We start from the raw sequence: 24,761 nt of genomic DNA, 5'->3' as shown, positions 1-24,761 counted from the left end.
TTTATAGAAGTAGGGGAGAAGCCAGTAGATATTGAGGGTAAATGATAGAGATTGAGGAAGGGGGCAGTTCATTGGAGAAAATAGAATGGAATGCTGTCTCTTGAACAAGCAGAAGGAATTATCCTTGGAAAGTAGTAAGACCACTTCATCTTGTGAGAATGGCAGGAGATAATAGTAATAAAAGGCATCTAAGTGATAGAAAGTGAGAAAGAGGGAGTGGGGGGGAGGAGGAAGATTGGGAAATGATGGATGATAAGAGACCAGGAAAAGGAGAGAAGGCAGCTTGACCTCTCTTTTAAAACTTCTTTTCCTGTAGCTTCAAATTCCCTTTCTCTTTTCCCCTTTGTCATCAAGGTGCATTTGTCTATGCCCAAAAAGAGATTGACCAGCCTAATTTTAATGACCTTACTTCAGTCTATGTTTTATTATAGAACACTTCAATCTAGACATGATCCAACAGATATCCTGACCCTTCTTTTATCTGTCTCCATAATCCAGTCTTTTTTCTTCCTGTTCAGGAAGTTCCTGTTGTTATGTAACATGTCTAGATTGACTAACTTGCAAAAGTAAGTTGTTTTTACTTCTCAAGTCGTATGAAAAGCTGTTGGTTTCATCTGTGTATATGAACCTTGGACTGATACTGCAAATGACCATTGAGAATAACCCAGAATTGAATAAGAAGAGATTGAACTATATTTGTTGCCTTTGGAAAATTACATGTATCTTTTAATGAACCCAAATTTCTCTCTGAAAACAGAGGCTCATCTTTTTCAAGATAATATTAAAGTGCTATATATTCGCAAAAAGTTGAGGATCATTCAAAGAATTATAAAGATTATGTGGCTATGAGAAGACTGCAACACATTACAAAGCAAAAAACTATGCAACAGAAAAATATATATCTCCTACCCTTAAAAAGAAAAATATGTCCAGGGCAGGTAGATGACCCAGTAGATAGATTACCAGCTCTACAGTCAGGAGGTTCTGAATTTAAATCCGATCTCGGATACTTAGCACTTACTAGCTGTGTGATTTTGGGCAAGTCATCTAAACCCAAGTTCAGCCCAGCCATTCATCCAACCTGCTTTTCATCCTCACTTCTTCTCTGCCAAAATTCTAGGGTAGAAGTCAGTGGACTCATGTCACCTACTTGCTCTTTTGTATTGCCTGAGAACTAAGAATAGTTTTTACTTTGTTAAATTGAAATTTTACTGTATTTTAAAATGTAAAAACTATTCCTTGGACCCAGGATTTGGTTCTCAGGGAGTAGTTTGCTGTACCCTTTTCTAGAGAAGTTATATTATGCTTGTATGTGTTTTTACTTCTTTCCTTCAGTATTTTACATCCATTCCATCTTTCTGGGCGTCCATTTTCTCATCTTTAAAGTGAGCAGATTAAAGTAGATGGTCTCTAAGGTGGCTTTCAATTCAAAAAACCCTATGATCCTCAGGGGTCTGTTTTTTTCCCCCATTCATCTGAAGTTGCCTTCTTAATGATAACTTTCTTTTTCAATTTTCTTCTTTTTATTGATTTTTTTTGTTTTACATCATTTTCATTTCCAAATACATCCCTCCTCTACCTCGTAAACTATCTCTTGTAATTAAGAGTCAAAGAGAGTAAAATGCAATTTAGCAGAATTAATCAACACATCAACAAATCTGACTCCACAGGTAATGTCCCAGACCCATAGTCCCACATCTCTGCAAAGAAAGAGATATATTTTTTCATCTCTTCCTTGATCATTATAATTGAACATTGTTCTTCTTTTTTTTTTTTTTTTTTCCATTCATGGATTCAAATCTAGATCTGGGAAGAGACATTAAGGGCAATTTAGTCCAGATCCCTCATTTTGCAAATAAAGAAACTGTGGCCCATGGATATTAAGTGACTTGCCTAAGGCCTCGCAGGCATTAAACAACAGAAGTGAGATTTAGATGTAGTTTTTCTGACTCCAGAGTTAGTACTATTGTTTCCACTGTAGCACACCACCTTTTTATTTATTACATTTTTGCAAACATTATTTATATTGTTTTCCTAGTTCTGGTTGTTTCACTATCAGTTTGCCCACATCTGTTCATGGTTCTTTAAGTGTTTTTTATTCATCACTTCTTATGATTTAGTACTGTTCCTTTACATTGATGTTCAGCAAGGTATTTTTTAGCTAATAATCAGTAAACATCTACTTTTTGCTTAGTTGTTTGCTCTCACAAAAGTGCTACTATGACTGTTGTGCTATATCAAAATCTTTCTGTGTTTGACTTCCTTTGGATATATATATATATGCTTAAAAGAGGGATCATGGAATCTGAAAGTATGAATAATTTATCTATGTTATTAGATTAAATTCTGGTGGATTTCTAGAATTATTAGATCATTTGATTTAGTATTAAATGCACCTAGTTTCTACAACTCTTTCACTATTGACTCTTCCCAACTTTGTATCCTCTTTGTCAATTTGCTGGTTGAGTTATAAAACATGAAGTTTTTATATTTGAATTTCTCCTGTTATTAGTGATTTGTAGTTATCTTTTACAAATAGTTTATAATTATTTTTTTCATGACTGTTCATATCCTTTGACCACTTGCTTATTTAAGGAAAGGTTTTTGCCCTTATGTACTTACATGTGTTCTCTATATATTTTAGATCAAAGTTGTTTGTTTGTTTTACTTCAGTCAGCAGCTTCCTTTTAATTTTAACTACATTTTGTTTTTATAAAAGTTTTTCAGTTTCACATAATTGAAATTTTATCCCTTATATGAATAAAATCTTGTGTATCCCTCTTCTGCCCCCTTGCCCGTAGCTATGGAAAATACCTGTTCTTATTCTTTTCAAGTTTCAGGAGTGATTTTTTTATAAATGATAATAATCTTTAAGTGACTTTTCTGCTTTGAGTAAATTGTAGCATATGGTATAAGGTGGTGGTTTAAATCTTAATTCTGCCAAACTGTTTTGCATTTTTCCCAACAGCTTGAGGAAATTTTCTTTTCTTGAATATAATAAATTCACCACTGAAGACTACATCACTGAGATTGTTCAGTTCTAATTCTTCCTTATTTATTGTTTATACTTCCATTTAAAAAAAAAAAAACTTAACTATTATTATTTTGACTCACTCTAAAAAGTATCACCTATGGTAAAACAATGAAATTTTAATCTCGAAACCCAAGTGACCTTTTCTTAGTCATTATCTTCTTAACATCATAATGTCTCTTTTTACCTCCTTCCTTTTAAGAACTTTGCTCCTTCTTTGATATTCTACTATGCACTGAATATGCCTTTTTTGTTTTTAGATGAATTGTTAAATTCAAAGTCTAGCCTAGATGGGAAAAATCTTGTCAAATCCTACATGCTGGGGATATAGAGACAAAAGTAAAATATTTTGTGGCCTCAAGTAATCTACCTTCTAACTGGGGAGACATGCCTATATAATTTTAAGGAGAATATATATAAAGTAAATGCACAATATTTTGGGGAGGGAGAGGATTGCAGCTAGGGAGGTTGACAAAAACTTCATGCAAAAGTTGACACTTGAGCTGATTTTCTGAGGAAATGAGAGATTCCAAAAGGTGAGGAAGAAAAGTAGTTCATGACCAAGTAACAGGAAGGCCAGTGCTGTATATGAGGAACTTGCAAATGAACTAGTATGATCAAACCATAGACTTTGTGGAAAGGTACAAGTTAATAAGAAGAATAGAAATATAGGAAAGAACTAGATGGTGAAGAGTTTAAAATGCCTGACAAAAGAGTTTATGCTAGAAATAATAGGGAGACACTAAGTATAGATTGGAAGAGAAAGAAGCAGGGTGATGATGGGGTCAGACATGTGCCATAAAAAGATCACTTTATCATTCATGGATTGGAGTAAGAAGAGATAGGAGAGAGTGGGACCAAGCAGGAGGCTTTTTAAGTTGCGCAGGTGGAAGGTAATGAGGGGTCCAGAACTAAAATGTTGGTTTTCTGAGGAGTTAGGTGTGGAAAGTGTGATGAGAAAAAGAAATGACAAAATTTAATAATAAATATGGATTGAAGAAGAGTGAGGAGTATCCCATACCAGATATCATACCCCTAGCAGTAATAAGAAAGTTCAGTAGGTGAGATGGATGTGGGAAGAAAATAATTAGTTTTTTATATGTTGAGTTTAAGATGACCAAGGGACATCCCAGTTTGAAATGTCCACTAAACAGTCAGTGAGCCTGAGACACAAGAGAGAAACTAGGGCAAAGTATATAGATTTAATCCTGGGGAACTGAGGAGATGATTAACCAAGTGGGAGAATATAGAGAGGAAAGAAAAGAGAGAATACCCCAAGTCAGATCCTAGAGGCCTCACTCATAGTTGGTAGTCATGACAATTAATGATTATCCATCAAAAAAAAAAAGAAGTGGAAGTATTAAGAAAGTTAGAAGGAGAATCGGGAGAGAACCCAGAACCCAGAGAGCATTATGTCCATCAGTAGGGAGGGGATCAGTTGTACCAAAAGCTGCCAGCACAAAGGTCAAGAATTGAGGATTGAGAAGAAGCTATTAGATTTGTCAATTTAAAAATCAGTGGTAACTTATAAAGGCTAATAATTTTATCCTACATCAGGATACTTTTAAACTAAAAACATCACACAGTTAAAATAATGTCAGCTAATTTGATTTCTATTGTTGTCCTTCTTGTGTTTCTTTGTCATCCAGGGTTTTCAGTGAATTTGGTCCCACAAATGTTCTATTATTAATGAGATGTTAGCTTGTTTCATGTTTTACATTTCTTGAAATATCACGGAGCAACACTATGAGATCTAGCTTTCCTGACTTTTTCATCAAATCTCCATGTGACAACTCAAGTCACCTTAAATCTGTGGCCAAAGTTCTTTCATCTGGATTACATCAGGGAGTTGATACAAATGGTCAGAAAGGTCCTTTCCTGTCCTAAAATTCAAAGAATTCTGTTAGGTCAGGAACTACAGGTTACTTTCTGAGTTTTTAATTCCTAGACAAGACTGTATATGTATGTAATCAATATTTAGTATGTATTTCAGATACTGTTTTTGATTCAAGTTTGAACTAGTTTTGATTTGCCCTTAATTATATTTACAATATAATTCTGTTATTTGGGAATTTAATGGTATAATAATGAGTCTAAAATAGTTTTTATTTATGTAAATAGGATTCCTCACTCGTGTTTTTTTTTTAATCTTATTAGAAAGAAAACACACAATGGTAAGTTTTAGTTCATTAGATTTTTTTTAAGTAGTTCTGAGTGCCTCAGTTAAACTAAATTCCCTTTTTACCCCCCGTCTATCTTCATTAAGTCACATATTATTCACTTACTTGACTTCATCTTGCTTCTCAAATCATATCAGCCATCATTTAAACATCATTACTACGTTAACACTCTTTGTTTGTCTGTGTTTCTGTCTGTGTGTCTGTCTGTTTGCTCCTACAGTCCAAAGCAGCATATGTGCTCTTCTACCAGAGACAGGACACTTTCAGTGGAACTGGCTTTTTTCCCCTTGACCGAGAAACTAAACAAGGTGCTTCAGCTGCCACAGGCATCCCATTAGAGAGTGACGAAGATAGTAATGAGAATGACAATGATATAGAAAATGAAAATTGTATGCACACTAACTAATGAAAGTCCTAGAAGCCATAAAAAAGACTTTCCTGCAGGTGGTTTCTGTTGAAATAATGAAGTTACCCACCACATTAAAACAGAAGTCTGAGACGGGGAGTTTCAAATAAGAGAATGTAAATCCTTTATCAGATTTTAACTTGTGCAGTACTTGAAGTGAAACACAATGAAAACTTTAACAGAAATTGTCTCTTAATACATTTACAGTCTTGTATTTACAAGCTAAATATATATAGGAAATCACAAATAAACCCCTTTTAAGTTTGCTGCTGTTTTGATGAATTATGTTTCTTTAATTGTTTTGGATGTGAGTTAACTGATGACAAATGTTAAATTTGTGGATGTTGGTCATTTAATTTACTCTAATAAGACTGCAAGAAAACAATGACTAAACCTAGTTTTTGGATGAACTTACTCATGTGTATTAGGCAACCTTTCATACTACTATGCTATTTAGCTGCACTAGTAAATGCAGCATAAATACAACAGTAGTATTTTTTGGAAAACCAAATTTTCAAATCTTTCCCTAATAATCAAGCTGGCCTATCAAGAAAAACTGAATCATGGTGGAAGAAATAAGCTCAGAAAGGTTATTTCTCTTTGTGGTATCATTAAACATCAAGAATATTATGTTCATCTAACTGCTGCTGTGGAGCAGGCTCTATTTCTCACCGCATATGAAGTAATTTTTCAGTTAAATATTCCTTATTGCTGTTGGATCTATTACTTAGACATTAAAATTTTTAAATTGCTTATAAGAAATGCATAACTTCAATCTGGTGTTTGTCCAGAGTTTAAATTTGTGCTGCTCATTTTTCTCTGCCCCATTTTTTTCATCATTTGGCAACTTTCAGCTCTCCCAATTACTATAAAATAAGGTCAGACTTAATAGTATTCTGTATCCATAGTAATAACTGTACATCAAGCTTAGATGAGATTTTTTTCATGTACTTGCCTTTAAATCATTAATGGACAATTGGCTTTAAAGGTAGGTCTGTTAATTTTCTTTGTGTGTTCCTGATGGAATTCACCATAGCCTTACAGCTTTTCTCAGAAGGTAATTTGTTATAAGAGAATTGGCATTTGCATGTTCCAGAGTCAGAACCTGTACAGCATATAAAGCATACAAACCTTGAATTTGATTTAGTTAACCACATTCAAGGATTCAGGATGCCAAAAATATGTGTGAACATTTTAATCATTTTTTATTTGCTGCTTTCCCTTTGATCTAGTTGAAAGAATGTATTGTTGATTGGCATACAATACTGCCTTTAATAGGAAATCTTTTAAGTGCTGGGACACACTTCATATACCTACCTATGACCTGAGGGAGTTGCTTTGTGTCCCACTGTTATTGAAGCAAAAAGTATGTTCTTCACTTGAACTAATCAAATACAATAGGTTATAAATTGTGTATTGTAAATAAAAGTTCACTCTGTGAGTGCACATTTTGGTAAATTATTTATTTATGTTAGCATTATTAAAAAGAGGAAAAAAAAAGATGCATTTGACCAGGATAAACGAGGTATGTTGAACATGGCTTTTGCTTTATACCTTGATATTAAAGCTGGCGTTTCATCCTGGTATTTTAAAGCTGCTTTTTGGATTTTTTTTTGTTTGTTTTTTTTTCTAATGTAAACTAACCTCCTGCATGACAGAGGTTAAAATTTTGTCTGCACTTGAGTTCACTTGAGTTTACATTTGAAATGTGCATGTTTATTTATACAGATTTCAATAAAGCTATTCAAGGCCTTATTTAGTCTTTCATTTCTTACTCTGAACCTTTTGACAAAAGCTTTTATTATATAGGTAGGTGACCAAAATGTCATTCATTAGTTATTACATCATAATTATAGCTTAATTATTTGAAATGATTCAAAACCAAAATGTATCCTCTGAAGAGCATATCACAAAAGCTAATTTTAACTGAATATCTCCATTTTGAACCAGATGCACAACAGACATGCAAAGCAGCATGTAACATGCTCATTTTTCTGAAAATCATGTTTTTCTACACCTAGATTGTAATTTCTACCTTCACAAAGACAGATACATCTAAGACCAGAGATCTAGGTCTAGATGGAGTCAGATAGTAATCAGCCCTCTCATTTTTAGATGAAATTGAGGACCAGAGAGTTTGTCACTTAACTCAGTTTTATACATTGACAACGAACATTAAAAACTGTCTTAACACTACTGTAAATGACAAAGCCAGAATTGGAACTCTTGCTTAGTGACACTCAAATTCAGCACTCTTAACACATTATAACTAATTTTTAATGTTTTAAATTATTACTATAGGGATAGAGATTTGACTTACGGTTTCACTCATATGAGAAACCTAACCCTTCTTTCAGGTAGGGAAAACTCTCCACAAATGTGGCTTAGCACTTGGAATTTTAAGTCTTAGGAGAGATGATCTGCCCCTATCCTTTTACAAAAGAAAAACTAAAGCAATACCCAAAAAAAGGTTAGATATCACCTCTAATTTAAAGGAAAAATTAACATTATTACTTTTATATTTTAAAACCCTAACTAGAAATCAAATGATTTAGTTTATTGCAGTATATCCAGCTTAATATGTGACTTTTCAAAGTACCTTAATTTAGTCAAAACTTTTATAAAATTGAATGTCACATTTTTCAGAATTAACACTTTTAGATTCCATCCATTTCCTCTTACTCTAAGATCTGTGTTTTCCATATATGCAAATTACATATGTCATAATAGATTTCAGATTTTGGGGGGTGGCAATTTAAAACAACTGGAGTTTAGAAAGGAGCCTCATTGTCATTGAGTTTCTAAAATTTGATCTCATGCTTCTTGTACAAATCATTGTTTCTTTTATAACCAATATTTTATATTCATCATTTCTGACACCTAAATGCAAGATAATAATTTGTGACAGTGAGTGAGTGCTGAACCAAGTAAATAGTTTAAAGCCAGGCTTGCTGCTTTACCCAGTAATTACATGCTATCACATTATTTAAACAGAAGTAAACAATAGAAGAAATGAACCAATGAATTAGAGGATTCCAGGAGCAAACTAAGTATTCAGTGTGGGAACCTACTCTTTCTAGGTTTGTCCTTATGAATAAAGTTTGAAGAATTTGGGAGTAATACAAGGTCTAGACTATCAGAAGAACAGGAAGAAAAGTGAAGAAAGCTGTTAATTTCTGAAGCCACAAAGAAAAACCTTTGCTGGTTAAGAGAGATGAAATGATAGGATTTTGTCATTTTGATCATTAGGTTAAAGAAAGAAACTAGATCTATGATTTCCTTGGTATTAGTAACGCCCAAATTGGAAAGCTCTTTTTACCAATGAAAGTCAAAACTTATTCTATAATTTAGGAATCTTACAGAGCTCTCTACAGCACTAAAAAGTTAAGTGACTTCCAATAAAGGTTGGACTCAAACCCAGATTTTCCTGATTCTATATTATGTAGCCTTGCATTATTATTGCTGTTACTCTTCCATAGACTAAAATATGAGTAAATTAATCCAAATACATTTGGAATTCAGCTTTTTTCCCAAAATATATTTGTTCCTCCTGTAACTTTTGAAAGATCTGTTCCACCAAAGAATAGAAAAATTAACAAAGTAAATTTGTTCATTTACATTCTCAGTAATTTTTCTCTTTCAGTTGCAAAGCTTTAAGTGTTTCAAATCACATAATATCAACTTTGAGGGAAATAATTGCTTTCACACATTTGCAGGAAATATTTGCCTTCATACATTTATAATATATTCAAACTTATGCTGATTATTTAAACTTAAGAATTTACTTCTCTGCCGGAAATTTATTGACCTTTCATACATTCATAAGTATTTGATATGTTGTGTTCTTTACTATAAGAAAAGAATGTTGAAACAAACTATGCAAATAGCAATAAAGAATACTTACAACTTAGTTGAGGAAAGTAAATTGTTATAAATTTTTTAGTGAAACTAGATTCAAAACTTTTATATTTCCTATAACAAATTCTAAGGAATGCGGCCTATCTTTAAAAAAAAAAAAAAAAAAAAAAAAAAAAACCAATTTGATGATGATAAATATAGAGCTAGGAATAGTACTTTAAAATACTTGGGCTTTGAGTCAAGACCTGGATTTAAATCCTGTCTCTGACTCTTATGTGAACCTGCAGCAGTTATTTAACTTCTTTGTGCCTCAGGAAGGTCAGTAGAACAAATTAACTAAACCACTGGAAGTGTTTAAATATGTCTTAGTGGCCAGAACTCCTATATTGAGGAAATACTAAGGAAATCACAAAGCTTTACGATGTTGGCATATTAAAAACTCTGATCAGTTTGAGAGTTAGATCTTTTAGAAGTTTCTGGGAAAAATATTCCTTGAGTAGCTAAACATGGTTTCATCTCACTTGCATGTTATTTTTAATAGAAATGCTATAAAAGAAAATTGCTCATTACATACAAGTATTTTTAAATCATAGGATTATAGATTTAGAATTAAAAAGCCTTAACGGCCATCTAGTCCAGCCACTTTATTTTGCCAATGTTTACCAAAGTAACAATACAAGAAACAAAGTGACTTGGCAAAGGGAACACAGGAAATAATAGAGCCAAGATTTGAGTGATGTTTTATCAATGAAAACATCATCATCAATTAAAATGAACTTTTTTCATTTGTAAATAAATTCATTTGGATCTTCAAAATAAAACATTTACCAATTTTGAAAAATAACTATAGAAATGAATCAATTTAGCCAATATCATGCCTGAGGGAAAATAATGAAACTATAAAAAGTACAAGTCAAATTCAGAAGCACCATTCTAATCCACTTTAATCTAAGTGATTCTAATCCTGTTGATCATTTACCTTAATTTAAAATGGGCAAGATGCTAATGTACCTATACAAATATTATGATCAATACATGTGGAATCAGAGATCTAGAAGGAATCTTAGAGGTGCTTAGAGTTCAGTCTTCTGGATGTTATTTGCTCAGTACTAATAATTATCAGTGGTGTGATTTGAAACCAGATTTTCTCAATCCAAATGCTGTGTTCTTTCTGAATGCAGCATACTCGATTTGAAGAGAGAAAATGGGATTAACATAACAGGAGTTAAAACCAAGGAATCTTGTACAAATGAAGAGGAATAATAAAATATCCTTATATGTTAACCAGAACAAAGTAGACTGTAGTTTTTAAAAAGCTCCTAAGAAAGCACAGGAAATCTTTGGTTAAGATGATTATTTTGAAAAATTACAGAGTATCCTCTCTGTGGACCAAAAACTGAAAACCTCAGAAAGAAGTACGACACAAAAATAGACCAGAAGATTGGGGAAAAGAGGTCACTATGTCAGGGAAGCTAATAAGCATTATTATAAATTAATTTGAAGCTTTTCATCTGGCAGGGAGGAAGAGGTATGATATACAAGTCATCACAACTCTGGTAAAGAGGAAGGGGGAGAGGTAGGGAGGGTCTAGAACCAGAGCTACTTTGTCAAAAAAAAAGAAGCAAAGGACATAAAAGGTTCCCCAAAGATCACTTAGTAGGAAGATATCCCAATTGTACATTTCCTTAAGCACTGGGAAACACATACTTGATATGATAACCAGCAGGTGTTAATGGCATGGGAGTGTACAATTAAAACCAATCTAATCTCCCAATAAACCACTAGGATGTGTTGAAACAAACTCCCAGTTAGGGACTGTACAAATTTCCAATCAAAACTAGAATCCTAAGTGGACTCACTAAGGAATTAAGAAATCAGTAATTGGGGACTAGTCTGGGGCCCCAATGCCAGATACAACTGGATGAACTGGAGCAGAGGCATCCAGATCACAGTGGGGTTAGGATCAATGCTTACCCATCCCATCCAAGAAAGCCAGAGGACTATTCTAATCAAAACATCCCAAACCAAGTACAAACAATACAAAGAAGAAATGCTGTTTATAAAGTGAAGCCCAAATGAGGTGATCCAGAAAAAAAAAAAAAAAAAAAAAAAAGGAAGTCCATAATACCAATAAGTAGGACCTTGGAAAATAAACTGACTTAACAAAAAGTATAAGAATGACTGGAAGAAATTAGTCAAGAAATGTTATTTTTTTTTAAATTGCTAATTGTGGTTTGGAATAGAAAAAAAGAAAACTTAGAAGGTGGAAAAATCTCATGCAAGGTTAAGAAAAAGAATGGAGCAAACAAATAGAGACAATGGAATATAGTTTTGAACAGTCAAAACATATGACCTGGAAAACAAGGAAAGATAAATTTTAAGAATTATCAAATTTGCTGAAAACCATGATCAAACAGAAACTTGAACAGTGTACTTCAAGAAATTATAAAAAAAAAAATTCATCAAAAAGCAATTTTTTAAGTGCTAATCTCTGCTGAGCGTTGAGGATGCAAAGATGTTTATCCCATCTTCCTCCTTTTCCCCTGCCCCTTAATGTAGCCTTCCACTGCATCCTTTCCTTTCTTTGAGCATTGTCAATTCATAATAAAAACCAATCTTAGGCAATTTGTCTCATTTAATTATATGGCTATCCTGATGACATGACAACAGAGGGCTGAAAGGACTCTTGAATGATTCACCTCTTCCTCATCCACCATTAAAATGTAAGTAGTTTATCTTTATAAATTCCTATTCAATTATTCCCTTGTATTTGGCTTTTTATCTTTTAACTCCAGTATAATTAAAAGTTCCTATTCAGGGTCAGACTTTTTTAACAAAAGGGGGTGGGGAGAAAATCTCTGTGGAATTCCGATAATTCTGAGGAAAAGAACCATCCAGATGAGGTCAATTCTATGTTTCCTTCCTCCTCCCTCCCCTAGTTGTAAACTGGGGAACCATGAACTAGCCTGGTGGGAAGAGAGCAAGCAAGGTGCTTTGAAATGCAACCCCTAGAAAAGTTATCAGAGGAGAAAGAGTCGGAAAAAGAACAATATGGGGAAAAGATTGAAGTTAAATAAAGGTCTCAGAATGAAAAAAATTCAAAGACCTTGAGTATAATTCAGTAAACCAACAGGGAAGACATTAAGAGCCTCCAGATCCTAAAGAGTTCAGACATCTGTAAATTAATATACAAGACAAAGGAAAATGATACACCTGATAAGTAAAAGGTCTCTTTGCATTTTTAAAAGAGCATGGAACCACAGCACACTTCCTGAATGGTTTAAAAGAGAAAGAAGAATTATGAAAGAATTTATGGCTTGCCCAGTTGAAAAAAACAGAATAGAAAATCTTGAATCCATGTTGGCAAATCTTACCAAAGAAGCTAAAGAGAGGATAACAAGATAATGGCTAAATTTTAAAATTACTATTGAGAAAATTGTTTTTCTAGAAACCTGGAGAAAGACCTTTAAATACAAAAGAAGCTTGAATAAACTTTAGCACCTATCAGAAAACACATGAAGTAATGGAATAACGTATTCCAAAGAGCAATGGAGCTCAAAATACCTCCCAAATTGATCTCCCCTACAAATTTCCCCTACTCATTAAATGAAAAAAGAAAATGAATATTCAACCGTAAAACCTGTTCAAAATATTCTTAGAAAGAAAACGAGACCTGAAAAGAGTATCTCTTAAACACCACAGGACAAAAGAATTTAACAAAATAGCATTAAGAAATTTATCTAGATGTATAGCAGGAGATAAGGATTTATGTAGAATTCAAATAGAAGTCAATGCAGAAACATGCTTAAGCATAGCTTAAATCTCACAACACCTTGCCTTCAGGTAAATCTGATTTTTGTGGGACTAAATGACAAAATGAGAGTGTATAAAAAGGGAACAAGGGAAGAATATGTGGTGTACCCTAACCATGTCAGAGGTTAACAGTGGATAATAATTCTTGTAGTCTCAGGAAAAAGAGAACGGGTGAGAAAAGAAGAAAAGGGGAATCTTATTTCAGTGGTAGAAAGGATATCACAAATAGATGTTCCATGGGGAAAGTCAATCTATAAAGAGAGATCTGAACATAAAAATGAGCATGACCTGCAAACATTTAGTGCTTAAAGCACTTATTCTTAGAAGGAAATCTGAGCTCTGAGAGCAGCTGAAATCTGAAAGAGTAGGACATGACCCAGAGAAGAGATTTTGAGGCTAATGAGGAAAAGATCAGCAAGGGGGAAATAACAGTAATGGACTGTATGATCAGGCATATAAAAAGTTCTGCCTTGAGGCAGTATCTTTATTATCTACAAGGATTGGTATTTTTCAGAATAAAGCACAATAGGGAAAAAAAAGTAATATTTACACAGCATTGACAAACTGTTTAGAAAACTCAAAATACCTAACTCAAAAATTTTAATACCATGAGAATTACAGAAAATAAAGGAATAACTAAGTGTAAGGATTATGAGCCAAAAAAGAAGTAAGTCTAGAATAGAACAAGAAGATAATGCGTATGAAAAAAATAAATCCTTTCTAGAAAAAGGCATAGAATTATGGGATTTTTTTTTTTTTTTTAATGAAGGAGATGAGAAGTGGGCATTCTGTTTGAGGGGAAAGTAGAAAGAGAAGAATTAACTAGACAAAAAGGAACTAAGAAGCAAAACTCTGGAGCAAGGGGAAAGGAGATACAGATGGGAGGGGGTGTAAAGGTAAAGGGACAAAAGCCAGTAAAAATAAGGGCACCTTAAAAAAAAGTTTTTTTTAGCTAAAATAGCAAGACTTTGTACTGTGTTTACAGTAGAAGAGAGGGAAATTATAATTTGGGACAGTAACTATTACAAACATGGAGAAAATATTAATCTAATTTTAAATGTGAATGAATCAAGCAATCTAATAAAGCAAAAATAAGTGGAAAGAAATGTATTGTTTACAAAGAAACATTTAAGAAACAAAAATAATTTAAGAAGGGATGCTAGGAAAAAAAATGTGCCACTCATCCAAAGAATTCCCCCAAAATGGGGTTGTAATCTTGCTGTTAGACAAAACAAAAGCCTTCAAAACTGGAGGATTCTGGTCAGAAAATTCCAAGCTCTTCAGATTTTCCCCACAAACAAAATAAATTTTGCCTCAGAATGAACATAGACTGGTGAAAAACAAGAATTGGGGCAAAAGGGGTCCTTTGGGGCCATTCCAAGAAGAACCAGAGACCACAGGACTGAGGTTTAACCAGTGTGATGTATAAATACCTCCAAGCTAGCTCCACTGAAATAGCAAGTGGGGAACCCTGAGGCTAGTTGGGTTCTGAGGTTGCCTGAGCCCAGTCACAGGACTTTCATTTCTCAGACAGCTTGGAGAATTCAGGGTCTGGTGAAAATCTCTCCTGATAAGGAATGCCAGGCCCTGCTGTGCTGCAAAGATATAGCCCTAGAGAAGGAACCCATCAAGAAACAAAGTGAGGCAGGAATGCTACTGATTCTGGGCACTTGCAGGAGGGTGGAGTTTTTGATTTGGGGTTCCAGGTCAAAGGGGACAGCTGAAGTGAAGCCAGAGAGACTATTCCCCACACCCCAGAATTATAGGTGGTTACACTGATAAATTCTCATCAAAAAGGAATAATAAGCAGGCAAAGGAAAAAGAACCTAACAACAAAAAGTTACTCTAGAAATAAGGAAGACTGGAATTCATCAGAGGATGACATTGAAGTTCAAAAAAAAAAAAAAAAAAAAGCCCTCCTACCCTAAAGAGTAACATTAAATGACTACCTGCCCAGAATTTATAGAAGTCAAAAAAGAATTCAAAAATCAAGTGAGAGATATTGAAGAAAAACTTTTATTTATATATATATATATACATGAAAAATAAGATTATGAAAATAAAGTCAACTAAAAAAAGGAGATCCAGAGTCTTAAAGAGGAAAATAATACATTGAAAATTAGAATTGAGAAAGGGGAAGCCAGTGAAGCTGTAGGAGACCAAGAAATAATAAAACAATATTAAAAATGGCAGAAATAAAGGACAATGTGAAACATCTCATAAGAAAAGAGATATGGAGAACATATCAAGAAGAGAAAATAATTGGACTATCTGATAGTTGTGATTAAAAAAAAACCTTACTGCAATAATACAAGAAATAATCAAAGAAAATTGCCTTAAAGTGTAAAACATGAGGGGGAGGGTAGAAATTTAAAAAAAAAAAAAAAAAAGTCCATCAATCATCACCTCGGTAGATCCTACACCAATCACCACCTAAACAGATCCTACAAGGGAAATACATAGGCACATTATTGCTAAATTTTTAAACCCCTGAATTAAAGAGAAAATTTTACAAGAAACAAAACAAACAAAATTTCAAATATGCTAGAGCTACCATTAGAATTGTATAGGATTTATCAACAGCTACATTAAAGATAACTGCAGGTCCAAGAATACTTTATATTGATAATCAAAAGAATTAGACCTGCAGCCAAAAACCTGTGCAGCAAAAGTAACCATAAAATTGAAGAAAACAAAACAAAAAAGGACATTCAATGAACTTGCAAATTTTTGGGATTTTGTTCCAACCAAACCTGAACTCAATAGAAAATTTTACATATAAGCCTAACATCAAAGATTAATTTCAAGGGACTCCACGAGGACAAAATGTTCATGTTTTATACATGGAAATGTAAACCATATGTCTAAGATTGACATCAGTAATTAGGTAGTTCAAAAGAAAGATTGGTGCAGAACTGAGTATGATCTCACTCTAAAAAGCAAAATTGTCTAGGAAAAGGTAAAAAATAGTAATTATGCTGTATGAATGAGGTGTGGAGAAAGAATTGACACAGACATCAGATGGAGAGGAGGATTAGTATTTTAAAAAACCTGACATTGGCAATGGGTTAAATAGCTAACAATACATACATATGCATGTGTGTGTATACATATTCTTGTATATGTGTGTGGTGTGGTTGTCCTTCCTTCTTGAAGGGGACCAAAATGACAAAACTATGTTAAGTTAAAGTGTCCAACTGTGACTGATCAGATCTATACAGGTTCAAATTGATAAACAAAGATTGGAAACAAATACTCCCATGTGATCATCAAAGCAGGTTGATATATGTGTTTGTGTGTATATATATATACATGTAAAAATATGTATGTATATACCACAAAGGTTGTATATATAGATATAGATATGATGAAGGGCAAAAACTCTCCAAAATACATAAAGAAATAAGAGAGGAAGGAATGGGATCAGGTGATCCCAGGTGAAGTATGGAAAGATGTATACATTTATGGCAGTGGGACAAGGTACACAGATTGATGGGACAGAGATAAGGAAGTAGGGAAAGGATGGCACAGAAGGGTGTTTAACAGGAGAGATAATTTAGTAAGAATGGGATAAAGAGGGAGACAGTAGGGGAAAAAGATAAGGAAAGGATCCTTGAATTGGAGCAGGGGAGGTTAATAATAGAAAGGCAAGTTACGGAGTAGAAATAAAAGTAGGAGAATGAGGAGTTGGTTATGGATTAGAACTAAAGTAGAAGATATACACAAATAACAAGGATCAGGGATAGAATTTATTATTGTTTTAAGTAGAGCTAGTAATCATTGATCTCAAAGTCAAACTTAAAATTCAATCAAGGGAAATCTACATTCATTATATGTCAGCCACATTAATATTGTTTTAGATGCATGTCCATGTATGTGTAAATGCATATGTATATGTGTGTATGTGTATACATGTAGAGATGTATAGATGTGTATGTAGATATAGGTGGAGGGAGGTATGAATATGAGTGTGTGTGTGTCCATGTTTAACTCTAGCCTGCTTAGGGGGAGAGGGGTGTGACGGATGAAAGGGGGAAAAAAGAATAAAGTAAAAAGTGTACAACAGAGAACAAAAGAATAACCTATAAGTAAGCAAAGAAAAGATGAACAATCATGAATATAATTTCTTCTGTTATTTGAAATGGAAATTCGTTGTTACATATTTTGAATCTATCCTTACATTCTGCTGGGCACATGACAATGTTTTGTTTTGGAGTCTTTTATATTCCTTTTTCTGTCTTTCTTTTTCCATTTTCTTTTTTTTTCTTATTTAGTATTTAATTTTAAATAAATGAATAAAATTTTCAAAAAGAAAAAAATAAATAAAAACTGCATTATATTGAAGCGAACCATAGACAGCAATCAATTAAATTTATGTTTCAAATTTCATATCACCCAAATCCATAAAGGAAATCCTAATTGAGCTACAGGAAGACATAGTAACACAGTAGTTATAGGAAACTTCAATATCCCTCTCAATATTGAAAAAATCTAACATAAACAAAAGGGAAAATATGGAACTGAACAAATTGCTGTCTTTTTCTAGATGGGACTGCAAGAGAATATATTTTTCTAAGCACCACATGTAAAGTTTACAAAAATTGACTATATAGTTGGGAAAGGAGATATTATGGCAAATGTAAAAAAAAGGCAGAAATAGTTAACATCTTTTACAGACCACAAGAATAAATATAGGAATCAATTCAAGAATCATACGTGAAGAACACAAACTCAAGTGGAGCCAACAATAAATCCTAAGTATTGAATGAGTTTAAAGAATATAGAAACGTGAAAATTATGACTGAACAATATATTAAAAGTTTTGAGCTAAAACTAAAGCCATCCTCAGGGCCAAAATTATATTCCTCAAACACATTAACAAAATAAAAAAAGAATGAAGTGAATATGTTTTAATTAGCTAACTAAAATGAGTACAAAAGTGGAATTAGTAAAAAAAAAAAAAAAAAAAATTTTAGGTAAACTAGAAACCAAAAAACTACAGAAATTATAAATAATCTAAGAACTAATTCTTTGAAAACAATAAGATTGATAAGTTTTTAGCCAATCTCAGTAAAAAGAAGGCAGCAAGAGTCTTATTTCACAACATGACTAATGTGGAAATAAGTTTAATGTGATTATACATGTATAATCTATATTAGATTGATTACTGTCGTGGAGAAGGGAGGGAGAGAGAAAAATTTGGATCTCAAAATCTTACAAAAATGAATGTTGGAAACTATCTTTACAAATGGAGGAATATACTACTGAAAACAAAAAAAAACAAAATTAAATCAACAAAATAGACAGTAACCTAGGAAAAATCACAACAAAATCAAAAGAAATATAAGGAATAATCAAAATCTATTAGGCATCATTTTATGCTAATAAAATTGAGAAGGCAGAGGAGCGCTTTTAAAAACCTAAACTACCCAAATTCATAGAAGATTAAATAGAGATCATAAATAACACAATCTCAGTAAAGGAAATAGAACTAAGGAGAAGGGGAGTGCAAGAGATCTCCTGATGGATGTAAAGGGGAATTCTATCAAAGTTTTAAGGAAAAGAGTATAATAACAAAAAAAAAAAAAAAAAAAAAAAAAAAAAAAAAAAAAAAAAAAACAAAAAAAAAAAAAAAAAAAAACTTCTAAAGCCTTATTTTTATTCATTAGATGCAGGGTAAAGAAGAAAAGAATTTTGCCTTTGACAAATTTGAACACTAATTTAAACGTGGAGGAGCCTTTGGGGGGAAAATATATATATATATATAAAGCATATAGAAACAAAAATATTATATGCAATGGGGATACTCTAGAATCTTCTCCAATAAATGTGAGAGTAAAACAAGGACATCCTCCTTCTCCTCACTATTATCTTATATAGTTCAAGAAATGAAAGTAATAACAATAAAAGAAGAGAAGGAAATTAAAGATAGGTAAAGAGAAGGCAAAATTATCCCTATTTCTTGATCATATGATGCCATACTAGAAAATCAACAAAGATATTAATAAAGTTAATAGCATCAGCAAAGTTGCAGACTGCAAAATAGATCCTTAAAAATCAACCACATATCTATATAATAATATAAAAATCCAAGAGAAATAATAGAAAGGGAAATCCAAATAACAACAAAATCCACAGAAATATTTGAGGAGCAATCTATCAAAGAGGCAAAAACATTTGTATCGATTACATTACAAAGTACAGAAATAGAGATCATCTTAAATAGCCAGAGGAATATCAGTACTCATGGCTAGACCATACCTATATAATAAAAATGACAATTCTACCAAAATTCTATACCATTTCAATTATCAACTTGAAAAAATAATTCTTCCTTACAAATTCTAAATTATCAGTGAAAATGATTAAAAGAGATAGGGGTAGAAAGAGAAAAACACTTCCAGACTTGAAACTTCATCATAAAGTAGCAATCATCAAAACCATCTGGTATTAGTTTTTTTTTTAAATATAAAAGTAGAAGAAATATAGGAGAAACAGAAGCAATAGAACTCAATAATTCAATGTTTGATAAAGCAAAAATCAAATTACTCAAAAAAGAAGTTCCTATTTAATAAAATCTTCTGGAAAAACTGAAAAAAACCTATCAGAAATTGGGCTTAGCCCAATGACCTTATTCAATATTCCACAAAACACTAAATGAATATTTGACCCTAGCATTAAAGATTATATTGCTGTTTTTATTAGTAGAGAAGCAGGTTGTATACCTTTCAAAACTATGAGTAGTAAATAGATTCTTTATCAAATAAGAGATAGAGATAATTACTTTAAGTACATGAGCTGAGAAACTTCTTCACAGATAAAATTAATTTACTTAGAAAAAGAGAAACACTTGAATGGGAAAAAATTTTGTATCAAATTTCTTTTAGTATCCAAGATATGTATACAATTAGCAGATAAGTTTGTGTGTTTGTGGGACCTATAGAGAAAAATCAAAGATTTTGATTAATGAATTCTCAAAAGAATTGCAAAAAATTAATAATTATAGGAAATTAGGTCCAAATCACTAATAATAAGAGAAATGAAAATCAAAACAACCCTGAAGTTTCACTTCACGCCCTAAAAATGGGACAATGCTGGATTGTGAGAAGATAGTATATAAGTAAACGGTGAACTGACACAACTATTTTGGAAAGCAGTTTGGAATTGTGCAAATAGTGGCTAAAACATTCACCTTCTTCAAGCCAGACACTCCATCATGAGGCATATATCCCAAAGATGTCATTGATAAAGTCCCTACATACCCCCAAAATATTTGATAGCAGCACTTTTTCTGATAGAAATAAAGTAAATGCACATCTATTGAGGGGATAGCTAAAAAAAAAAATGTGTGTAGAAATATAATAGGATATTATTATGCTTTAAGATATGACGAATGTGATGGAGGCAGAGAAGCATGGGGAAAGACCTACATAAATTGGTGCAGAGTGAAATAAGCAGAGGCAAGAAAAAAATATATATCAAAAAAAAACATAACAATGTAAATGGAAAGAATAAACACACACAAAATAAATAGTGAATGTTGCAAAATTATGAAAAATAAGCATGGTGAGAAAGAAGATATATGATGCTCTCAAGCCACCCTTTCATGAATTTGAGAGGTCCACAGGTCCACTGCACATATTTTGAACTTTTTTATCATATTGATTGGTTGTATTGATTTTTTCCTCTTTTTTCTTTTATTTGTTTTGTTTTATTTTTTTAAACATGCCTTTTTGTTGAATAGTAGAGATATTATAGGCATACCAGTAAAATAAGAACAGTTTATAAAAGGATAGCAGACTGTAAATAAAAACAACTTTAAAAAAACTTAATAATAAATATAATGCAATGATCAGCCATATCTCCTGACAGAGTGGTAATGAACTCAGTATGCAGAAAAGACACAATATTTTTCGACATAGATTGTCAATTTGTTGTAATTAATTAGATTTTTTTCTTTCAGTTTTTTAATTAAGGAAGAGGATCTAAGCAATAAGATGAAAAAAGAGGTCATTAAAGTATTTTTTAAGATATATAGAAGAGAATGTAAGAAAGTTCACAGGGGAACACAGATAGGTAGTCTAGTTTTGAAATAAAGCATAGAATTTATTTTGCATATACATTCTTAAAAGTTAGTGTTGTGAAATAGATTCATATTTTCATATAGTCCTGTTCTACAATGCACATGAAAATATTGTTATATTGAAGCTAACTTTTTTTTAGATTAAAAAATGAGGTGGAGTCACATCTTCCTAAGCCAGTGTTCTTTCCATGCTATGAATAAAGAAACCTCTTTTTGTTAACTATTAAATGAACTATGAGTGTCCATTTTATTTCAATACTGAACCTGACCTACCAAAATGAATCTAGCCTAACTTACAACATTTTGGTATAGGAGGTAAGATTTGATGGAAATGGTATCATAACTGACATTCTCATTGAAGTAGGAAAGGAACAATTCAATTAAAATGAAGCTAGATGTAGAATCCCAGAGTTATTCTTAATGGTCTTGCTAACAGAAAATGGAAATAAGTTGATTCGCTGCATTCAGCAATTAGAAATAGAAATCTTTGGTTTTAAGGACTGTACCGTGAAGACAGAGGGATGCCTTCTAGACTTTGTAAAATCCTGTGTAAAAAAGGATAATATTAATGGCGTAGAAAGGACAGCCGGTGATAAGGTGGTTAGAGTACTGGGCCTGGAATCAAAAAGTTCTACTCTGGGCTCAGATACTTGCTACTTGTGTGACCCTATTTGCCTCAGTTTCTCATCTGTAAAATGAGCTAGAGAAGGAAATAGCAAACCACTTCTGTTAACTTTGTCAAGAAAAGCCAAATGAAGTCATGAAGAGTCAGACACTTGAGGTGGAAACCAGCAGATCAGAAGTATAGTTTCTGATTCCAAGGTCTTAATGAATATGTGTTAAATCTTTCTGAAATTAGAGCCATAAAGTAAAAGAATAGAAGAAGGGGTGAAGACGAAGGCTGGGAATCTGGCCCAGTACTAAGAGCCTTAGGTTTACCCTATTACTACTTTTCAGAGAACAAAGAGTGAGCAGGCTTTTTACTGCCAAGAACTTTGAGAAGATGCAGAATTTAAACAGGAGCCTAAAAAATCAGACTCTGGTACAATGAGGGCAACCTGGAATTTCTTCCTGTGACAGAATTCCATCAGTTTGGGGAATTATAGATTACAAAATTACTTTTACAAAGTCAGTTAAGAAATCAATTAGATGTATAAATATGTATACATATATTGGATTTAATATATTTTTAACATGTTTAACATATACTGGATTATTTGCCATCTAGGGGAGAGAGTGGAGGAAAGGGAGGAAAAATTTGGAACACAAGGTTTTGTGAGAGTCAGTGTTGAAAAGTTATCCAAGCATATGTTTTAAAAATAAAAAGCTTTAATAAAAAAATTAATTTAATTTAATTTTTAAAAATCAATTAGAAGCCTTGATAGGGACCATAATTTTCCCTTTTTTTATTAGTGGCTAAGATGGGAAGTTAAATAAACCTAGCCTCATAAATGAGTTTCCATGGCAATATGTTGGGGAGTAGGGCATTGAAGTTCCTAAAAGTGATGGATCAGATAGACTAGATTCCTATTAGCCGTCTATCTCCCTAGTCAGTCTGCTGCTGCTTTTAGTCAATCTACCTCATGGAAATTAAAGATCCTTCTGAAAAGAGCCTGACTGAATGGCATCAAAATTGACCTTATGGGTATCCCCTACCACACCCCATACAGGCGTAGGCAGATAAACTGATGACATTTGAACAACATGTCAGGACAGCTGGGTAAATATGGTTATCAGTAAATACGGTGCCTGACCCCTTGCTAGATGAGAGAATAATGGCCGTACATTCGCCCAGAAGGAGCTTTGGGTCTGGTATAAATGAAACCACAACATGCAGAGTCTGGTCAGTAAGGGCCCTTCCGCCCCACCTAAGCCTTAAAGCCCAACCTACTTAGATATAAGGAGTTACTTCTATCTAGCAATCAAAATGCTGTAGTACCAGAGACACCTTAATATGGTACCTCCTTTTCTTCCTTCCTTCCTTCCTTCCTTCCTTCCTTCCTTCCTTCCTTTCTTTCTTTCTTTCTTTCTTTCTTTCTTTCTTTCTTTCTTTCTTTCTTTCTTTCTTTCTTTCTTTCTTTCTTTTTTTCTTTCTTTTGCAATTGGGGCTAAGTGACTTGCCCAGAGTAACACAGCTAGGAAATGTTGGAGACCAGATTTGAACTCAAATCCTCCCACTGCACCAGCTAGCTGTTCCTCATATCTCCTTTTTCAAGGGACAGGACCAAGGGGAAGGACATCAAAGAGTCTTGGGAACCAGTACCAATATGGGTCTTTTCAAGAAATTCTATTCTGGTTATCATGGGAAGGGCTAAATAGAAATCCCCTACTAACAGGGATGTTCTTTCCTCCCTAGATTTTTGTGACACTGCTTTCTCTTGGTTCTCCTCCTACCTGTATATCCTTTTCTAATTCTCCTTATTGGATTGTCATTTACATCACCCTTCTTACTCTGGGGTATCCCCCAAGGCTCTGCCCCTTTTTTCTATATATACTCTTTCTTGGTGATCTCATCAATTCCCATGGATTGAATTATTATCTAAATGCAAATGATTCTCCATATCCTATATATCTATATATCCTATATAGTCTTAACCTGTCTCCAAACCTCCATCGCTGTCTATTGTACATCTCCAACAAGATGTCCCATAGATATCTTAAACTCAATATGTATGAATCAAAATTTATTATATTTATATATTATTCATATTATATGCATATTGTTATACTATATATGTATATTATTACATATTATTATATTATGTATTATTACAACTTGGGGCTTAATTCATAAGACTCCTTATTCCTGGATTTTGGATACAATAAGCAAACTACAACAGTAGTATAGGAGAGAGATTAGGAGTAGATATGTGTATCTGAGAATTATGTAGAGATTTTGATTGAACCCATTGGAACTGATGACACCAAATGAAATAGTGTGGAATGAAAAAAGCTCAGAATAGAGCTTTTGAGAGTACCCAGGAGCACTGGCTGCAACATGAATGAAGAACCAGCAAAGGAAAAGAAAAGGATTGGTTGGACAGATAGAGAACCAAGAATAGTTTCACAAAAACCTAGATAGAAGCTAGTCTACAGGATGAGAATGGGATCAACAGTATCAGATGCTATTATGGCAAGGTCAAGGATGAAGACTGAGAAAGGACCAAAGGACCACATGGTTTAGCAATTAAGAGATCCTCAAATAGTTGAAGAGGATAGTTTCAGTTGAATGATGGAAGTTGATAGCCAGATTTCAGAGGGTTTATAAGAGAGTGAGGGAAGAAGATGGGATAATTCCCAAGGAGAAATAGATTTTTCAATTTTAGCCCAGAGGGAGAAGGGAGATTTAGATGATAGAAAATGGAAATGGTAGGTACAGCTTGGTGGGGC

The 24,761-nt window shown here is 33.0% G+C and overlaps 1 protein-coding gene across 5 annotated transcripts in view; it reads left to right on the top strand.

Annotated features, from left to right (window-relative positions):
* USP15 (ubiquitin specific peptidase 15) overlaps window positions 1–7,372 on the top strand; it is a 158,238-nt gene extending 150,866 nt beyond the window's left edge. For all 5 annotated transcript variants that reach the window (XM_003770826.4, XM_031940945.1, XM_012550414.3 and 2 more), the window contains one exon: window positions 5,432–7,372. In XM_003770826.4, coding sequence (XP_003770874.1) covers window positions 5,432–5,617 — 186 coding nt within the window. In that variant the 3' untranslated portion in view covers window positions 5,618–7,372. The remainder of the gene's footprint in view (window positions 1–5,431) is intronic.
* Window positions 7,373–24,761: the final 17,389 nt, after the last annotated feature.

The sequence above is a fragment of the Sarcophilus harrisii genome, chromosome 5 (assembly GCF_902635505.1).
Source record: "Sarcophilus harrisii chromosome 5, mSarHar1.11, whole genome shotgun sequence".
Lineage (NCBI taxonomy): Eukaryota > Metazoa > Chordata > Mammalia > Dasyuromorphia > Dasyuridae > Sarcophilus > Sarcophilus harrisii.
Note: the sequence above shows the minus strand (reverse complement) of the source record. Positions and strands in the feature narration are given on the sequence as shown.